Source organism: Pelophylax lessonae, assembly GCF_965119305.1.
Source record: "Pelophylax lessonae genome assembly, chromosome: 2".
NCBI lineage: Eukaryota > Metazoa > Chordata > Amphibia > Anura > Ranidae > Pelophylax > Pelophylax lessonae.
In genome coordinates this window covers 185,855,640-185,871,157 of record NC_138769.1, presented here as the reverse complement: position 1 = coordinate 185,871,157, position 15,518 = coordinate 185,855,640, and the positions used below count along the sequence as shown (strand labels likewise).

At 42.4% G+C, this 15,518-nt stretch overlaps 1 protein-coding gene across 1 annotated transcript in view; it reads right to left on the bottom strand.

Annotated features, from left to right (window-relative positions):
* The window catches only part of LOC309546495 (acetylserotonin O-methyltransferase-like), a 157,668-nt gene that overhangs the window by 45,755 nt on the left and 96,395 nt on the right, over positions 1-15,518 (bottom strand). Inside the window, exon 7 of the mRNA XM_082246234.1 lies at positions 5,999-6,121. Coding sequence (XP_082102360.1) covers positions 5,999-6,121 — 123 coding nt within the window. The remainder of the gene's footprint in view (positions 1-5,998; positions 6,122-15,518) is intronic.

Here is a 15,518-nt window from a genome sequence, read left to right as displayed (position 1 = left end):
GCAGAATGTATTTTTGGGGTGTAAATATTGATATGTACATGCTAGGTGTTAGAAATATAAAGTGCCTTCAACAATGTGAGGTGCTACTTTGATGTTGGGCCTCTGTATGTAGCCAGGTTGTGTAAAAGTCTCACACATGTGGTATTGTCGTACTCAGGAGGAGCAGCAGATTGCATTTTGGGGTGCAATTTGTGGTATGCACATGCTGCGTCTTAGAAATATCTTATAAATGGACAACTTTGTGTAAAAATATTGCGTTTTCTTTTCTTTCCACATTTTCCACAAACTTGCGGAAAAAAATGACATGTTTAAAAGACTCATTATGCCTCATAAAATATATATGTTGGAGTGTTTTCTTTCCAAAATGGGGTCATTTTGTGGGCATTTACATTGTCCCAGTGCTCCAGGATCTTCAAAAGTGCGATAGGTTGTCAGGAAATTATATGTGTAAATTATGCTCCTAGAACGCCTGGAAGTGCTCCTTGCATGTTGGGCCTCTGTATGTAGCCAGGCAGTGTAAAAGTCTCATACATGTGGTATCGTCATACTCAGGAGGAGTAGCAGAATGTATTTTGGGGTGAAATGTGTGGTATGCACATGCTGTGTCTTAGAAATATCTTATAAATCGACCACTATGTGTAAAAAAAAAAAATGTGTTTTCATTGTCTTTCCCCATTTTCCAAAAACATATGGACAAAAATTACATGTTCCAAAGACTCATTATGCCTAAGAGATTATACGTTGGGGTGTTTGCTTTCCAAAATGGGGTCATTTTGTGGGTGTTTCCATTGTCCTGGTGCTCCAGGGCCTTCAAAAGTGTGATAGGTTGACAGGAAATTATATGTGTAAATTATGCTCCTAGAACGCCTGGAAGTGCTCCTTGCATGTTGGACCTCTGTATTTGGCCAGGCAGTGTAAAAGTCTCACACATGTGGTATCGCCATACTCAGGAGAAGTAGAAGAATGTATTTTGAGGTGAAATGTGTGGTATGCACATGCTGTGTCTTAGAAATATCTTATAAATCCACCACTAGGTGTAAAAAAAAAATGCATTTTCATTTTCTTTCCCCGTTTTCCAAAAACGTATGGACAAAAATCATATGTTCCAAAGACCCATTATGCCTAAGAGATTATACGTTGGGTTGGTTGCTTTCCAAAATGGGGTCATTTTGTGGGTGTTTCCATTGTCCTGGTGCTCCAGGGCCTTCAAAAGTGTGATAGGTTGACAGGAAATTATATGTGTAAATTATGCTCCTAGAACGCCTGGAAGTGCTCCTTGCATGTTGGACCTCTGTATTTGGCCAGGCAGTGTAAAAGTCTCACACATGTGGTATCGCCATACTCAGGAGAAGTAGAAGAATGTATTTTGAGGTGAAATGTGTGGTATGCACATGCTGTGTCTTAGAAATATCTTATAAATCGACCACTAGGTGTAAAAAAAAAATGCATTTTCATTTTCTTTCCCCGTTTTCCAAAAACGTATGGACAAAAATCATATGTTCCAAAGACCCATTATGCCTAAGAGATTATACGTTGGGTTGGTTGCTTTCCAAAATGGGGTCATTTTGTGGGTGTTTCCATTGTCCTGGTGCTTCAGGGCCTTCAAAAGTGTGATAGGTTGTCAGGAAATTATATGTGTAAACTATGCTCCTAGAACGCCTGGAGGTGCTCCTTGCATGTTGGGCCTCTGTATGTGGCCAGGCTGTGTAAAAGTCTCACACATGTGGTATCGCCATACTCAGTAAGAGTAGCAGAATGTATTTTGGGATGTAATTTGTGGTATGCACATGCCAGGTGAGAGAAATAACCCTTTAATATGATACATTTGTGAAAAAAACAAAAAAATTGCAAAGAATTATGGGAAAAAATTACAACTTCAAAAAACTCACCATGCCTCTTACTAAATACCTTGGAATGTCTACTTTCCAAAAAGGGGTCATTTGGGGGGTATTTGTACTTTCCTGGCGTGTCTTATACTCTGTAAGATAGTTAGACCAGGAATTGGCTAAATAAAAAATTACTATTGTTTCTAAAATTCGTACTATGGAAACCGGGTATTTGTCCCATTTCCTGTGATGCTATGGGGACACCCACGGCTTTGCATAAGTAATAGATAGTTGTATTAGGAAGGTGTGGTTTCTCCCGCCTCCTGTGATTGGATATTCACCAAAATTATTCAGTATAAAAGAGTTCCGCCCAACCGGAAATGGTGTCTTTGATAACGCCCAAAGTAGGCGGGCGAAACGCGTCGACGCACTTCCGGGCAGCGGAGCATCACGACGTCACTTCCTGAAACCACCGCGGAACGCAAGCCGGCAGCGTACGCAGAAGTGGATTGACTGATCGTGCTTTTGCTTTACCAATGCTCATTTGTTTACCACGCTTGTGAGTACAACTCTTATATATGATTTTTAATAAATGCACCCTACGGGCTTCACCATGTCTGGCTTCTTTCCCTTCTTTTGACACACGTTGTTGGTGAGAGAGAGGAGTGGAGAGGAGATAATAAGGGAGCCATTCAAAAGAGGCTGCATTGGATAGGAGGCTGTATTGGATCCATCTACTTGTCCAGGGGATAATATATCTGCTCAAGACTTTATATATATATATATCCTCAATCTGGTGAGTGCATCCCCATGGAGGGTTTCTCCTTTTGAAGAGCACTTGGGCACTTTATGGATTATTTTTTGAGCACCTTTCCAGCACCTTAATCCTTTGAAGGAACTTTTTTGGACTGCACTTTTATCAATATATTTTGTATTTTGCACAGTATATTTCTGCACATTGTTGCACCATGGACATACCATTGTAACATTCTTTTGCACTTTAATATGTATGAATTTTATACCTATTGATCACGATATGCACTTTACTCTATATGTATTTTTGGATTTTTGAACACAGTTATACGGATATATTTATTATATTACCTGTTAGCACTGCCTTTTTTACTGATTTTATCACATTCTGGTCTTTTACTTAGTGAGCAGCAGCTCCAGGAAGCACAGTTTTATTCACATTATTTTACATTTATACACTTTTTAGCGCAGGTTTTAACTATTTAGTTTTCACATATACACTTATTTTGTTTTGTTTTATTAACCAAAGATATATAGCAGTATAAATTTTGGCCAAAATCTATGAAGAAAAATTACTAATTTGCTAAATTTTATAACAGAAACGAAGAAAAATGCATTTTTTTTCAAAATTATCAGATGTTTACATTTATAGCACAAAAAATAAAAAACCCAGTGATGATTAAATACCACCAAAAGAAAGCTTTATTTGTGTGAAAAAAAAGGACACAAATTTCATATATGTACAGTGTTGCATGATTGAGTAATTGTCACTCAAAATGTGAGAGCACTGAAAGCTAAAAATTGGCCTGGTTAGGAAGGGGGTTTAAGTGCCCAGTGGGCAAGTGGTTAATGTGGAGAAGTGTAAGGTTTTGCATTTGGGGACAAAAAACATAAAAGCACAATACACTTTAGGGGGGAAACCTCTGGGGGGATTCAAAAATGGAGAAAGATCTGGGAGTCTTAGTAGAAGATAGACTTAACAATAGCATGCAATGTCAAGCTACAGCTGCCAAAGCCGGCAGAATATTGGCATGCATAAGGAAGCAGATGTTTTCCAGAGATAAAACTATAATCCTGCCACTTTATAAAACTCTGGTCCGACCACATCTGGAGTATTCTGTCCAGTTCTGGTTGCCAATCCTCAGAAGGGATGTGTTGGAGCTGGAAAGAGTCCAGAGAAGGGCAACAAAACTGATTAGGGGATTGGAGGACCTTAATTATGAAGAGCGCTTGCAAGTGCTTGATTCATTCTCCCTGGAGAAGAGACGCCTGAGAGGGGACATGATAGCAATTTATGAATTGAAAAAATAGAATAAAAATAGAAAAAAAATTCAGTCGCAAAGAATGTATGAAGACATGAGGCCATACAATGCGATTAGAGGAGAAGCGATTTAACCTCAGACTACGCAGTGGGTTCTTTACAGTAAGGGCTACAAGACTGTGGAATTCTCTACCACAAATGGTAGTTACTGTGGGGAGTATGGCTACTTTTAAAAGACTCTTGGACGTACGTCTCAAGGATAAAAACATTCAGGGAAATGGGAAATGAATACGTCCACACACACCTACACAGGTTGAACTGAATGGACTATTGTCTTTATTCAACCTTAACTACTATAGTACAGTACAATAAAAAGTAGTTTGCCAAACATGGCAGATCAGAAACCTTCATAACAGTAATAGCCATGAAAAATTTCAATACACATTTGAAACCATGTCATCTTGTATAATTCTGTAACCATTAGAAATCTGATTACATAGAAAATTTTAGAAAATGCCCCTGGAACATGCAATTCAAGAACCATTAATATTAGTGCGTAAGCAGGGGTCTGACCCATGCAGGCTTAAGCCAAAAGAGTATTTTTTTTTTCTTTTCTATAAACCTAAATTATAGCATAGATGGGGATCAGAAAAAAAGGAAAGGGAAGAAGGAAATAAAGGGACTGGTTCAGGGGCTGGCGCTCGCCCAAAATGCCAAAGAATACCAAGCAATTAATCACTACTGGGCCTGATCCTGTACAACTCAAGAGGACAGGTAGGAAGCTTAATCTCGTGAACACTGAATGTCGTGCCAATAATACCATGTTTTGTGGAATTGTTCCTCCTTACATTTCATGGGCCCTGCATATTGTTGATCTTGTTTACCACAGCTATCCATTGACCAACCATTGTAGGGTCAGTGTGTTTCCTTTTTTGTGGGATGCACACCTTGGCCGCAATAAGCAAGTGAATCAGGAGAGATCTCTTGTACCTACATCTCGAAAGTTGGGTAATGTTTAGTAGGAATGTCTCTGGGTGCATCTCCAGAGATAGATCAGTAAGCTTATGAATCAGCTGTCTGACATCTTCCTACAAGGATTGTACACTAGGGCACGACCAAAAAATGTGCAACAATGTGCCTGGTTCTTTTTGGCATCGCCAACACAATAGAGAAACAGTGGGATAGAACCTATGGAGGAGTGCAGGGGTCCTATACCAAAGGATCAGAAGTTTATATCCTGCCTCCTGGCATCTGCTGAACTGGGAGGACCGATGGGCAAAATAAAGAACCTGATCCCTCTGTGCAGGGGTTAAGGCCATGTCTTAATCTCTCTCCCATTTCTGAAGGAAGAGAGGAACAAAGTCATAAGGTGGTTTGGAAATCAGAGGATAAGACATTAAAAAAGTATGGCGCATAGGGGAAGTCTGTGAAAAAAGCTGCTCGAACGAAGTAATCTTACTATGGTTCACTCTTCTCTTCTCTATCTGTTGGTGCTTAAGAAATTGTGTATTTGCATGGATTTCCACAAATCCAAAGGGGGAGAGATCATGGCCTGGATCTCCGAAATGGACCGCCATCTGCCTCACATCAGAAAATGTTTAACCCGGAATTGGTTGGTCAAAATAACATTTTTCAATCTTATATCCTCCAAGCTTGGAATAAATTCTTGAGCACTAATTATGGGAGACATTAGATTAACTGTCTGTGGAGCGTAAACCTAGGCAGTCCATTTTGGCCAATACGGCCAATGTAGTACCTATCGTAGGGTGCTGTTTCACCTCTAGCGGGAGAGGTTTAGACTTCCACCTGAAGCACCTGCAGAGGAAGTGGTGACAGATCTTGTTCCAGGCCTACCCTTCCTTTTTCATGTTTGATCCAATCTAATGTGTGGGACATATAGACTGCATAATAATATTTAAAGGGGTCTGGGAAGCCAATTCCCCCTCGCTCCTTAGGCAGAGCAAGAACCCGATATGAGATGAGCTTGGTTTTGTGGCCCCATAAAAAGTTCAGAAACTCCGCTTTTGTTGCGCAAAGAAAAGAACAGGGAATGGCTACTGGGAAGGTATGTAAAAGGTATTATTCTATCAATGATGATTCATGAAACCATTTCAAATTATTTTATAAATCGTCATCCTCCTACAGACTATGAGCTTACCAGGTCTGCAGGACTGGTAAATCTTTTTCAGCAGCTGCAGGCTTTTCTCTTCTTCCCAGTCATGGATAATCCTAGCCAAAATATATAGGTCTGCCTCAGGAATGGCATCTTTAAAGAAATCTCCTTTGGTAAAAAAAAGAAGAAATTGTCAAATAATAACAAAGCAGAAAATATTAGAATTTTTTTAGATACAAACTTTTATTAAATGCATCCAGAAAATACATATCAAAATGTTACAGCAGACATCCTTTGCATAGAAAGGCAGTATAATAAATGCAAAACATCAGTATATATCTGCCATCGTACAAAGAAAAAAATGTATAAAAATGATTCACAGTGCAAACATATAAAAAGTTAGAAATGGGCACCATCATAATCATCCATGAAACCAATAAAGACTAAAATACAAGAGTATCCTTTATGGGAAAAGGTGTTATTCAGTAAACAAGGTGACTGAAATTCATCATCAAGTTAGTCGGTAGGAGGCAAACGGTATAAATCAATGGGTCCCATTTGAAGTCAAATTAGGATATTTTCTTTATCAACATAATTGCATCCATTGTAGCAACAACTTGAGAAAATGGGATATCTGAAGACTTCCAGTAGCAGGCAATTACCCAAAGCATTACAGAGAGTGAAAATCAATTTTTCCATTGGTTTTGAAAGGTCAGGAATATGAGAGAGCAACAAGCAAACAAGCAGTCAGCTTTAGTCAAGGTGGTCTGTTTACCTGTCAACTGAGAGGACAAGTGGAAAAGCTCTTGCCACACTGAAGCTATCTTTTCACACTCCCAAAATATGTGCACATAGGAGCCTGGATGGGGGCAGCTACGGAAGTCTGAGGATAGGTAGCATGAACTTTCAATAGCGTATAATTAGAGATGGCATTGCGGTTCCCCCGGCGGTCGGTTCGCGGCAAATTTTGCTTGTTTGCTACCCGCCAATTTTGCGAACACATGGCCTTGTTCACGGCGGCCATATTAGTTTACATTGGGGAGAACTTTGACCCATGACGCAGCCGTCAGGTGGAATGGGACAGCCAATTGAAACATTTCAGCACATGGACATGCCCCCTACCTTATAAATAGACCAGAGCTGTCGGCCATTTCACATTCTGCTTTTTGTCAGCATAGGGAGAGGTTGGCTGTGCGCATTAGGGAGAGATTGCCAGACACAAATAGCTCTGTTAAGATCCACAAAAGTCCTTTTCAGGGCTGGTATTTGGTATAGGTCTACTACACTTTCTTTTTAGTTTAGGGATAGGTATCCAGTGTTCTCCAGGGACAGATCAGCAGTGACACAAATTGCTCTGTTAATGTCCACAAAAGTAATTTCAAGGGCTGCAATTTATTTGGTATAGGTCTACATTTTCTGTTCAGTTTAGGGACAGGTATCCAGTGTGCTCCAGGGACATAGATCAGCAGTGACACAAATCGCTCTGTTAATGTCCACAAAAAACATTTAAAGGGCTGCAATTTATTTGGTATAGGTGTGCAGTGCACTATATAGGGGTGCAATCCACGGTATAATATACTTTGTAATATAGAAAGCATATTATAATGGATTTGTATTGTGCACTGTGCAGCATTGTGACTGGTGTGGTGACTGAGCATTGCTGCAGCAATACTACAAACAGTGACAAAGGCACTTTTAATGTATTATAACTGGTGTGATAGACCAGTGGCCCCACAATACCACATATTGAAGTGGGGTGTTATCTGAGTATACTTTTACAAGTGTAATTGTGTCCTGCAACAATATTGCCTCTTTTGCAGTGTTAACTCTGCTACACACAGTTCCAAACTCACTGGCCAATTTTTTGAACCACTGGTGTGATAGACCAGTGGCTCCCCAATACCAAATATTGAAGTGGGGTGTTATTTAACAGTATACTTTTCTAAGATTGTATTTTAGTCCTGCAAAAAATCGGCCTCTTTTGCTGGGTTTACTCTGCTACACACAATGACAACAGTTACTGGCCAATTATTTGTAGAACTGGTGTAATAAACCTGTGGCATCCCAATACCACAGATTGAAGTGGGGTGTTATCTGAGTATACTTTCCTAAGTGTATTTGTGTCCTGCAACAATATTGCCTCTTTTGCTGTGTTAACTTGGATACACACAGTGCCAAACTCACTGGCCAATTTTTTGAACAACTGGTGTCATAGACCAGTGGCCCCCCAATACCACATATTGAAGTGGGGTGTTATTTAACAGTATACTTTTCTAAGAGTGTATTTTAGTCCTGCAAAAATGTGGCCTCTTTTGCTGTGTTAACTGTGCTACACACAGTAACAACAGTTACTGGCCAATTATTTGTAGAACTGGTGTGATAAACCTGTGGCCCCCCAATACCACAGATTGAAGCTTGGTGTTATATAATATAAAAGGTGTAAATACCGCGCTGACCAAAAAACGAAAGCTGCCAGCACTACCAACTGACAAAAAAATTGGTGAAAAGAATAAAAACATATAAAGTGCAGCGCTATAAGAAGAAGAATGAACCCAAAACTGTTCATATATCAAGTGCATAACATTGAAAGGGTGATATATTGAAGGGAATAAATACGAAAACTCCGCTATTCAGAAATGAAAAATTTAAAGTCCATTATTGAAATGTCCCATAAATTCAATCCATAGGTGAAAAAATGGTCACTAGTGACAAAAAGTCTAAATATCTAAAATCCAAATAAAAGAGTAGAAATCTTGTTCTCCGTTGTAATAGTAGATATATGTGCTTACCAGAGCAAGTGGACTTACGCTACCACAGGGCAAGCAAGTCACTTAAGCCCCGTACACACGTACCGATTGTCGGCCGTAAATATTCGGCCGACGACCGATCGGCCGATTGTAGGCTTGTTAGTATGATGCTTCTGACAGTGCATTTTCGGCAGAATCGGGTGTGCAGGCATTAAAATTTTTGTTGGCCAACACCAGAACGGCCGATTGTTTGCCAGTCAGTACAGAATTCGGCCGACAGACAGCAGATTAGCAAGACTGGGCATGCTCAGAAAAGAAAAAAGACAAGGAAAGTTAACCATCACATGACATCACTTCTGCAGTCGGCTGTTGTTGGCCGACAAAATTCGTGTGCAGTCTTTTGCAGTTTTCAACAGACACGACAGCCCTGGACAAAAGACGGCCGATCGTTCGGCCGACGATCAGTACGTGTTTACGGGGCTTTAGGCTTCAAGGTTAATTTCAGGTGTCTTTGAAGAAGATGTCATCTGGTGCTGTTTCCTGAATGTATAATCCTCCACCGGGGGCAGAAGAGAGGAACTCCTCATCCAGACCAGATTGTAATGAGTGACATAAAAAGAAAATATATATAGTGTGATACCGCCTATGATGAAGTATCACATACAACGTGCGCACATTATTACCCACAAATTGTGAATAGTGGAATGTGGAACATTCACAAAGGTGCACTGACCAGGGAGAGATAAAGTGACCAAACAAAATCGTCACCAGGTATAAGGATTAAATATGCATTTACCAGAAAGCAAAAAATAAAAAACAACCAGAAGGATAATTGTCCTGAAAAGATGCTAAAATCCACCAGTAACGTATGAGTCCAGTCACCAAAGGGAAAATCCTGGTATAGTATACGCTTACCAGATAGCGTGGGCCTATAATACTATACAGCATATAGGCTAAGCAAGCATTATATAAATATCCATAAAGGCGGAGCAGGTATTATATGAATATCCTCCACATGTAAAAGGATAAGATTCATAAAGGGGTGATTAACTAGATGAAGTGGTGTGCCATCACCATATGAAGTATTGTCTTAAACACTCTTACCAAAAATTATAGACCCGTAATACTATACAGTAGACAGGTCAACAGAGCCTAGCAGGAAAGATGTATATAGATTCCTCTTTAACCAGCTGTTCACGGGAGAAATATTGAAGATCTCGCAGGCACAAGTGGATGTGGAAAGTTGAACTCCACGTTCAATGACCATGTAAGCAAGCCAAACGAAAGCACAAAGTGTAAAAAATGCTATAATACGTTTTATTAAAAAATGACATGTATTTACAGACATCCACAAGTATACAGCATGATAGGTTCAAATTAGGCCAATATGATGTATCCTGACATGTTTCGCTTCACCAAGCATTATCAAAGGATTCAGCCACCTGTTATATACCTTTTTCCAGATATACTGCGATTCTCTAGAGACTTTTGTCACAGGGTATTTTAAAAAATGACAGGCAGAGGAAGAGGCAGGCCCTTCCGCAGGGGTGGTAGGGGTAGGGCAGGAGCAGTAGGCCGGAGCCAAAGTGTGAAGTTGCAGAAGGTGCGTTCGATTACGTCAAAGGACGCACCAGACTTAGTTGAGTGGCTCACTCAGCCTTCCTCTTCTGCACCCTCCTCATCCTCTCTATCTGCACCCTCTTCACTCTCTGCTGTGTGCACCCCCAAAGACACCACCACAAACACCACCACCACCACCACATACCCTCCGCTTGAGTCACTGGAATTATTTTCTGATCCATCACAAGACATTTGCGATGCACAGCCATTTTTGGCATCAGATCAGGAAGAGGAGGTAGCAACAGTCGCCACTCAGCAGTCTGACGACAGTACCCAGATCAGCCCAAGGAAGTTGGTCCTCGCTGTTGCTGCCTACTCCGAGATCTTGAATGTTAGTGGTGGGGAAGGTGACGTGGATGATGACGTGTCTATGGATGTCACGTGGATGGCCACAAGAGAGGAAGAGGAGGGGAGTTCAGAGGGAGAGACGGACCGGCAGATAGGGAGGAGAGGCAGGCAGAACTTGCATTGCACAAGAGGTACAAAGCAGACTGCAAATGTATCAAGAGAGAGCCATCAACCATGTACAGTCACATCTGGCGCTCCCAGGACGCCGGCACTTGGCTCCGCAGTGTGGGTTTTTTTCAATGTGTCCGTTGCTGACAACAGTGTTGCCATCTGCAGCCTTTGCAGTCAACGCATAAGTCGCGGTAAGCCCAACACTCACCTAGGGACAACCGCCTTAAGAAGGCACCTGAACTCTCATCACTGAGCCCAGTGAGAGCAAAACCGTCAGAACCCACAAAGCCACACTCCAGGCTCTCACCGTCCAGCCTCTTCTCCTTCTCCTTCTCCTCTCTCCTCACAATTGTCCTCCACTCCACCTTCCATCATGCCGTCGTCACGTTGTTCTGGAAAAAGGCAGGCTTCTGTGGCCCAAATGTTGGAGCGTAAAAAAATGATGACGCCGGATAACCCTCTTGCTCAACGTTTGACTGCTGGCTTGTCGGAACTGATAGCCCGCCAACTACTGCCATATCAACTGGTGGACTCGGAGGCCTTTCGTAAATTTGTGGCCATTGGAACACCACAATGGAAGGTCCCAGGCAGGAAATATTTCTCGCAGAAGGGCATTCCAGAGCTGTATGGCCATGTTCAGCGGCAAGTGAATATATCTCTGGCACACAGTGTTGGTGCCAAGATACATCTGACCACAGACACATGGTCTAGCAAACACGGGCAGGGAAGGTATATCACTTTTACTGCCCACTGGGTGAACCTTCTGATGGCCATCAAGCATGTAACCCGTGGCACCGTGTAGATTTGGTTGTACCGCCATGGATTGCATGCAGGCCTGCCTCCTCTTACTCCTCTTCCGCTGCTACCGTCTCTTCCGCTGCGCCGCCCAAGATCCCCAGAACCTATTTCACATGCCAGGTGAGACGTTGCCATGCTGCGCTGCGTCTGTTGTGCCTGGAAGCCAAGAGCCACACTGGTCCTGCACTCCTTTCAGCTTTGCGTTCACAGGCAGATCAGTGGCTGACACCACACAATTTGACAGTTGGTAAAGTGTGCGACAACGGTGCCAATCTGCTGATCGTGCTGAAACAGGGCAAAATAACACACATGCCATGCATGGCACATGTCCTGAACTTGGTCGTGCAGCGATTCGTTGCCAAATACCCTATGGTCCAGGACGTCTTGCGGCAGGCCAGGAAAATCTCGGGCAATTTCAAAAGATCTTACACAGCCATGGCTCGGCTTGCTGACATTCAGCGGCGACACAACCTGCCCGTCAGGCGTCTTATTTGTGACTGTCCGACGCGATGGAACTCAACGTTGCATATGCTTGATAGGCTGCTCCAGCAGAAACATGCAGTTAACGACTACCTGTACGAACTCTGCGGCAGGACAGGTTCTGGGGAGCTTGGGTTTTTTTCACCTCGCCAGTGGCTGCTCATGCAGAACGCATGCAGACTTCTGCGGCCATTCGATGGGATCACCAAACTTGTCAGTCACGGCCAGGGCGCCATTAGTGACATCGTACCTTACGCCTTCTTTCTGGAGCGAGCATTGCGTCGTGTCATTTATCAAGCCGTCGAGGAGCAGGAAGATGAGAAATTCGCAATGTTGGATGAATTCCCAGTGGATGCTACTCCCATCTGAGACAAGTCAACAACAGGAGTCGGAAGAGGAGTCAGAGGAGGATGGTGCCGGGGGGATGAGGAGGAGTAAGAAGAGCATGCTTTAAACCTTTCTGGGATCCCTGGTGTTATCCGTGGATGGGGGGAGGAGAATGAGGACGACATTATCCTGGATGATGAGCTGGAAGCAGGCCACTACACCACTTCCAGTTTAGTGCGAATGGGGGCCTTCATGCTCCAGTGTTTTAAGGGGGACCCCCGTATAAAAAGCATAAAGGCCAAGGACCAGTACTGGGTGGCAACGTACTTAGACCCCCGGTACAAACAAAAAATGGCGGAAATGTTACAACAATCACAGAGGGCGGTCAGAATGCAGCACTTCCAGGCCTTGCTGCGGGAAATGCTGCATTCTGCTTTTGCGTGCACTGGCAGAGGAATTTCCAGTCACACAGAAACAGTTGCGGGTAGCAATCCAACAGTGCCTGAAAGAAGAGGGCGGTTTCAAGATGTCTTGGTCACTTCAAATGAGATCCTTCTTTCAGCCCGAACCATCGACAGCTGTGCAATAAAAGAATGTGATAATTGGTATCGGCGCTACCTTATAGTGTGAAGTAAAACCACACAAATATCAGAGTGTCACCAATGTATAGTGAATGAACTCCTAGATAAAATAAATATTACATAACCAATGTGTTTAATGAAATACAAAATAAAAACAACCAATACGGTGATAGGTGTACAAAATAACCATATACAATAATAGTGAACATAAAAGAAAAAAAAGGAAAAAAAGAAAAGAGAAGGGGAGTAAACCCACTAACCACAAGTGTGTTTATCAGGTATAGAATTTCCTGATATATGTGCCCCACATGTGATATAAAAAATGATAAATAAATATAAATACTTGCTGCTGAGTGAAATTATACTTGTCCACTAGGTGGCGTTTCCATTAAGAGCTCATGCAGCAGTATATGAAAAAAAGTGAATGAGTGCTGCTAAAAAGATACGTAGAAAAAGCCACTAGGTGGCGTTTTGCAATACAACCTGTGCAGCAATATGGATGGGGGTCTCTTCTCCGTGACGAAGGAGCAGCTCCGAGCCGGCACTTGTGCCCTAAATGCTCACAACGAGAGAAGGCCCCATAATGAGTAGTAAATCCATACAATATGTAAAGAAAGCGCAGTACACTCACTGGTAGGTTTGCGATGATCGGGATCAGAATGCAGTCGGTGCGCGCCGGGATGCTTCCGCGTTCCACGGCCGACAACCGGAAGTGACGTAGTACGTAGCAAAACTCCGCCCTACGCGTTTCGTCAGAGGGACGTCAACTGGACAGCTGTACTCCGGATCCAGCATGAGGGAACGCCTAGACCAACAGGTGTCCGACCACATCGGGTTAACGGCCGATGTGGACACTCTGAGGAGTGATGAACCCCTGGACTACTGGGTGGGCAGGCTTGACCTCTGGCCAGAGCTTGCACAATTTGCAATGGAAATGTTGGCTTGCCCCCCATCCAGTGTCCTGTCCGAAAGGACGTTCAGCGCAGCAGGGGGGATCGTGACCGATAAGCGCACTCGCCTAGCTCATGACAGTGTAGACTACCTCACATTTATAAAAATGAATGAGGCATGGATCTCTGAGGAATTCAACACATGTGACCAGTAGACCATGTTTCATTGAAATTCATCATGCCAGGCCACAAATATCCGCCAGACCGCCATGCACCCACAGCAATTCCTGGTCCTTGGCTTCGCTACATACAGTGGCATAAAAGGCATTTCATGTCCATTGAATGGCAAATTTTTTGGGGCCTTTCAGGGCCGACAATTATTTTTTCTGTGAATGCGTAATGTACCTTCAGCCACCAAATACTACGTTCTTACCTGTCAGGTAAACCCATGTGGGATAATTTTTGGGGCCTATGCAGGCCGACACTTACAGTACTTCTGTATCCTGTGTGAATGCCTAATGTACCTCCAGCCATCAAATACACTACATTCTTTGCGGTCAGTTAAACCCATGTGGACTAATTTTTGGTGCCTATACTGGCCGACACTTCTTTATCATGTGTATGCCTAATGTACCTTCAGCCACAGAATACTACGTTCTTAGCTGTCAGGTAAACCCATGTGGGCTAATTTTTGGGGCCTGAAATGGCTGACACTTACTTTTGTATCCTGTGAATGCCTAATGTACATTCAGCCACAGAATACTACGTACTAAGCTGTCGGGTAAACCCATGTGAGCTAATTTTTGGAGCCTATAAAGGCCGACACTTCTGTATACTGTGTGAATGCCTAATGTACCTCTAGCTATCAAATAAACTACGTTCTTTGCTGTCAGTTAAACCCATGTGGGCTAATTTTTGGGGCCTTTTATGGCCAACACTTACTTCTGTATCCTGTGAATGCCTAATGTACCTTCAGCCACAGAATACTACATTCTTAGCTGTCAGGTAAACGCATGTGGGCTAATTTTTGGGGCCTGGAATGGCCAACACTTACTGCTTTATCCTATAGACAATGTATTTATTGGCTGCTGTCAGTTCTGGCTGATTTATGAAAAAAAAAAAAAATTTTCCAATTGCAATACTTCTGTTATGACATTGTCCATGTGCTGGGACTATTTGTGCACACCTAGTACATCTTTTGTGGCTGCAAATATGACCTAAAGGTTTTTAAAGTTCGCCTCCCGTTAAAGTCAATGGAGCCCGCCGCAAACTTGCGGTTCGTGGACTTTTGAGAAAATTTGCGGCTGACGTTCGCGAACCGCCCCGGCCGATGTTCATCCATCTCTATTGTTCGATTATCCAAGGTGGATGTAAAAAAAAAAAAAATAGGTAAAAAAAATGTAGTGCTGGGTAGAATCAGATGTATCAAAAGGCAGCAATAGCCTTTTCTTACAACAGTGGTGTCCAAACTTTTTTCAAAGAGGGCCAGATTTGATGAAGTTAACATGCGTGAGGGCCGACCATTTTGCCTGACATTTGAACCATTAAAACTAAATACACACACATATACATACATACATCCATACACATATATATATATATATATATATATATATATATATATATATATATATATATATATACATACATACATACATACATA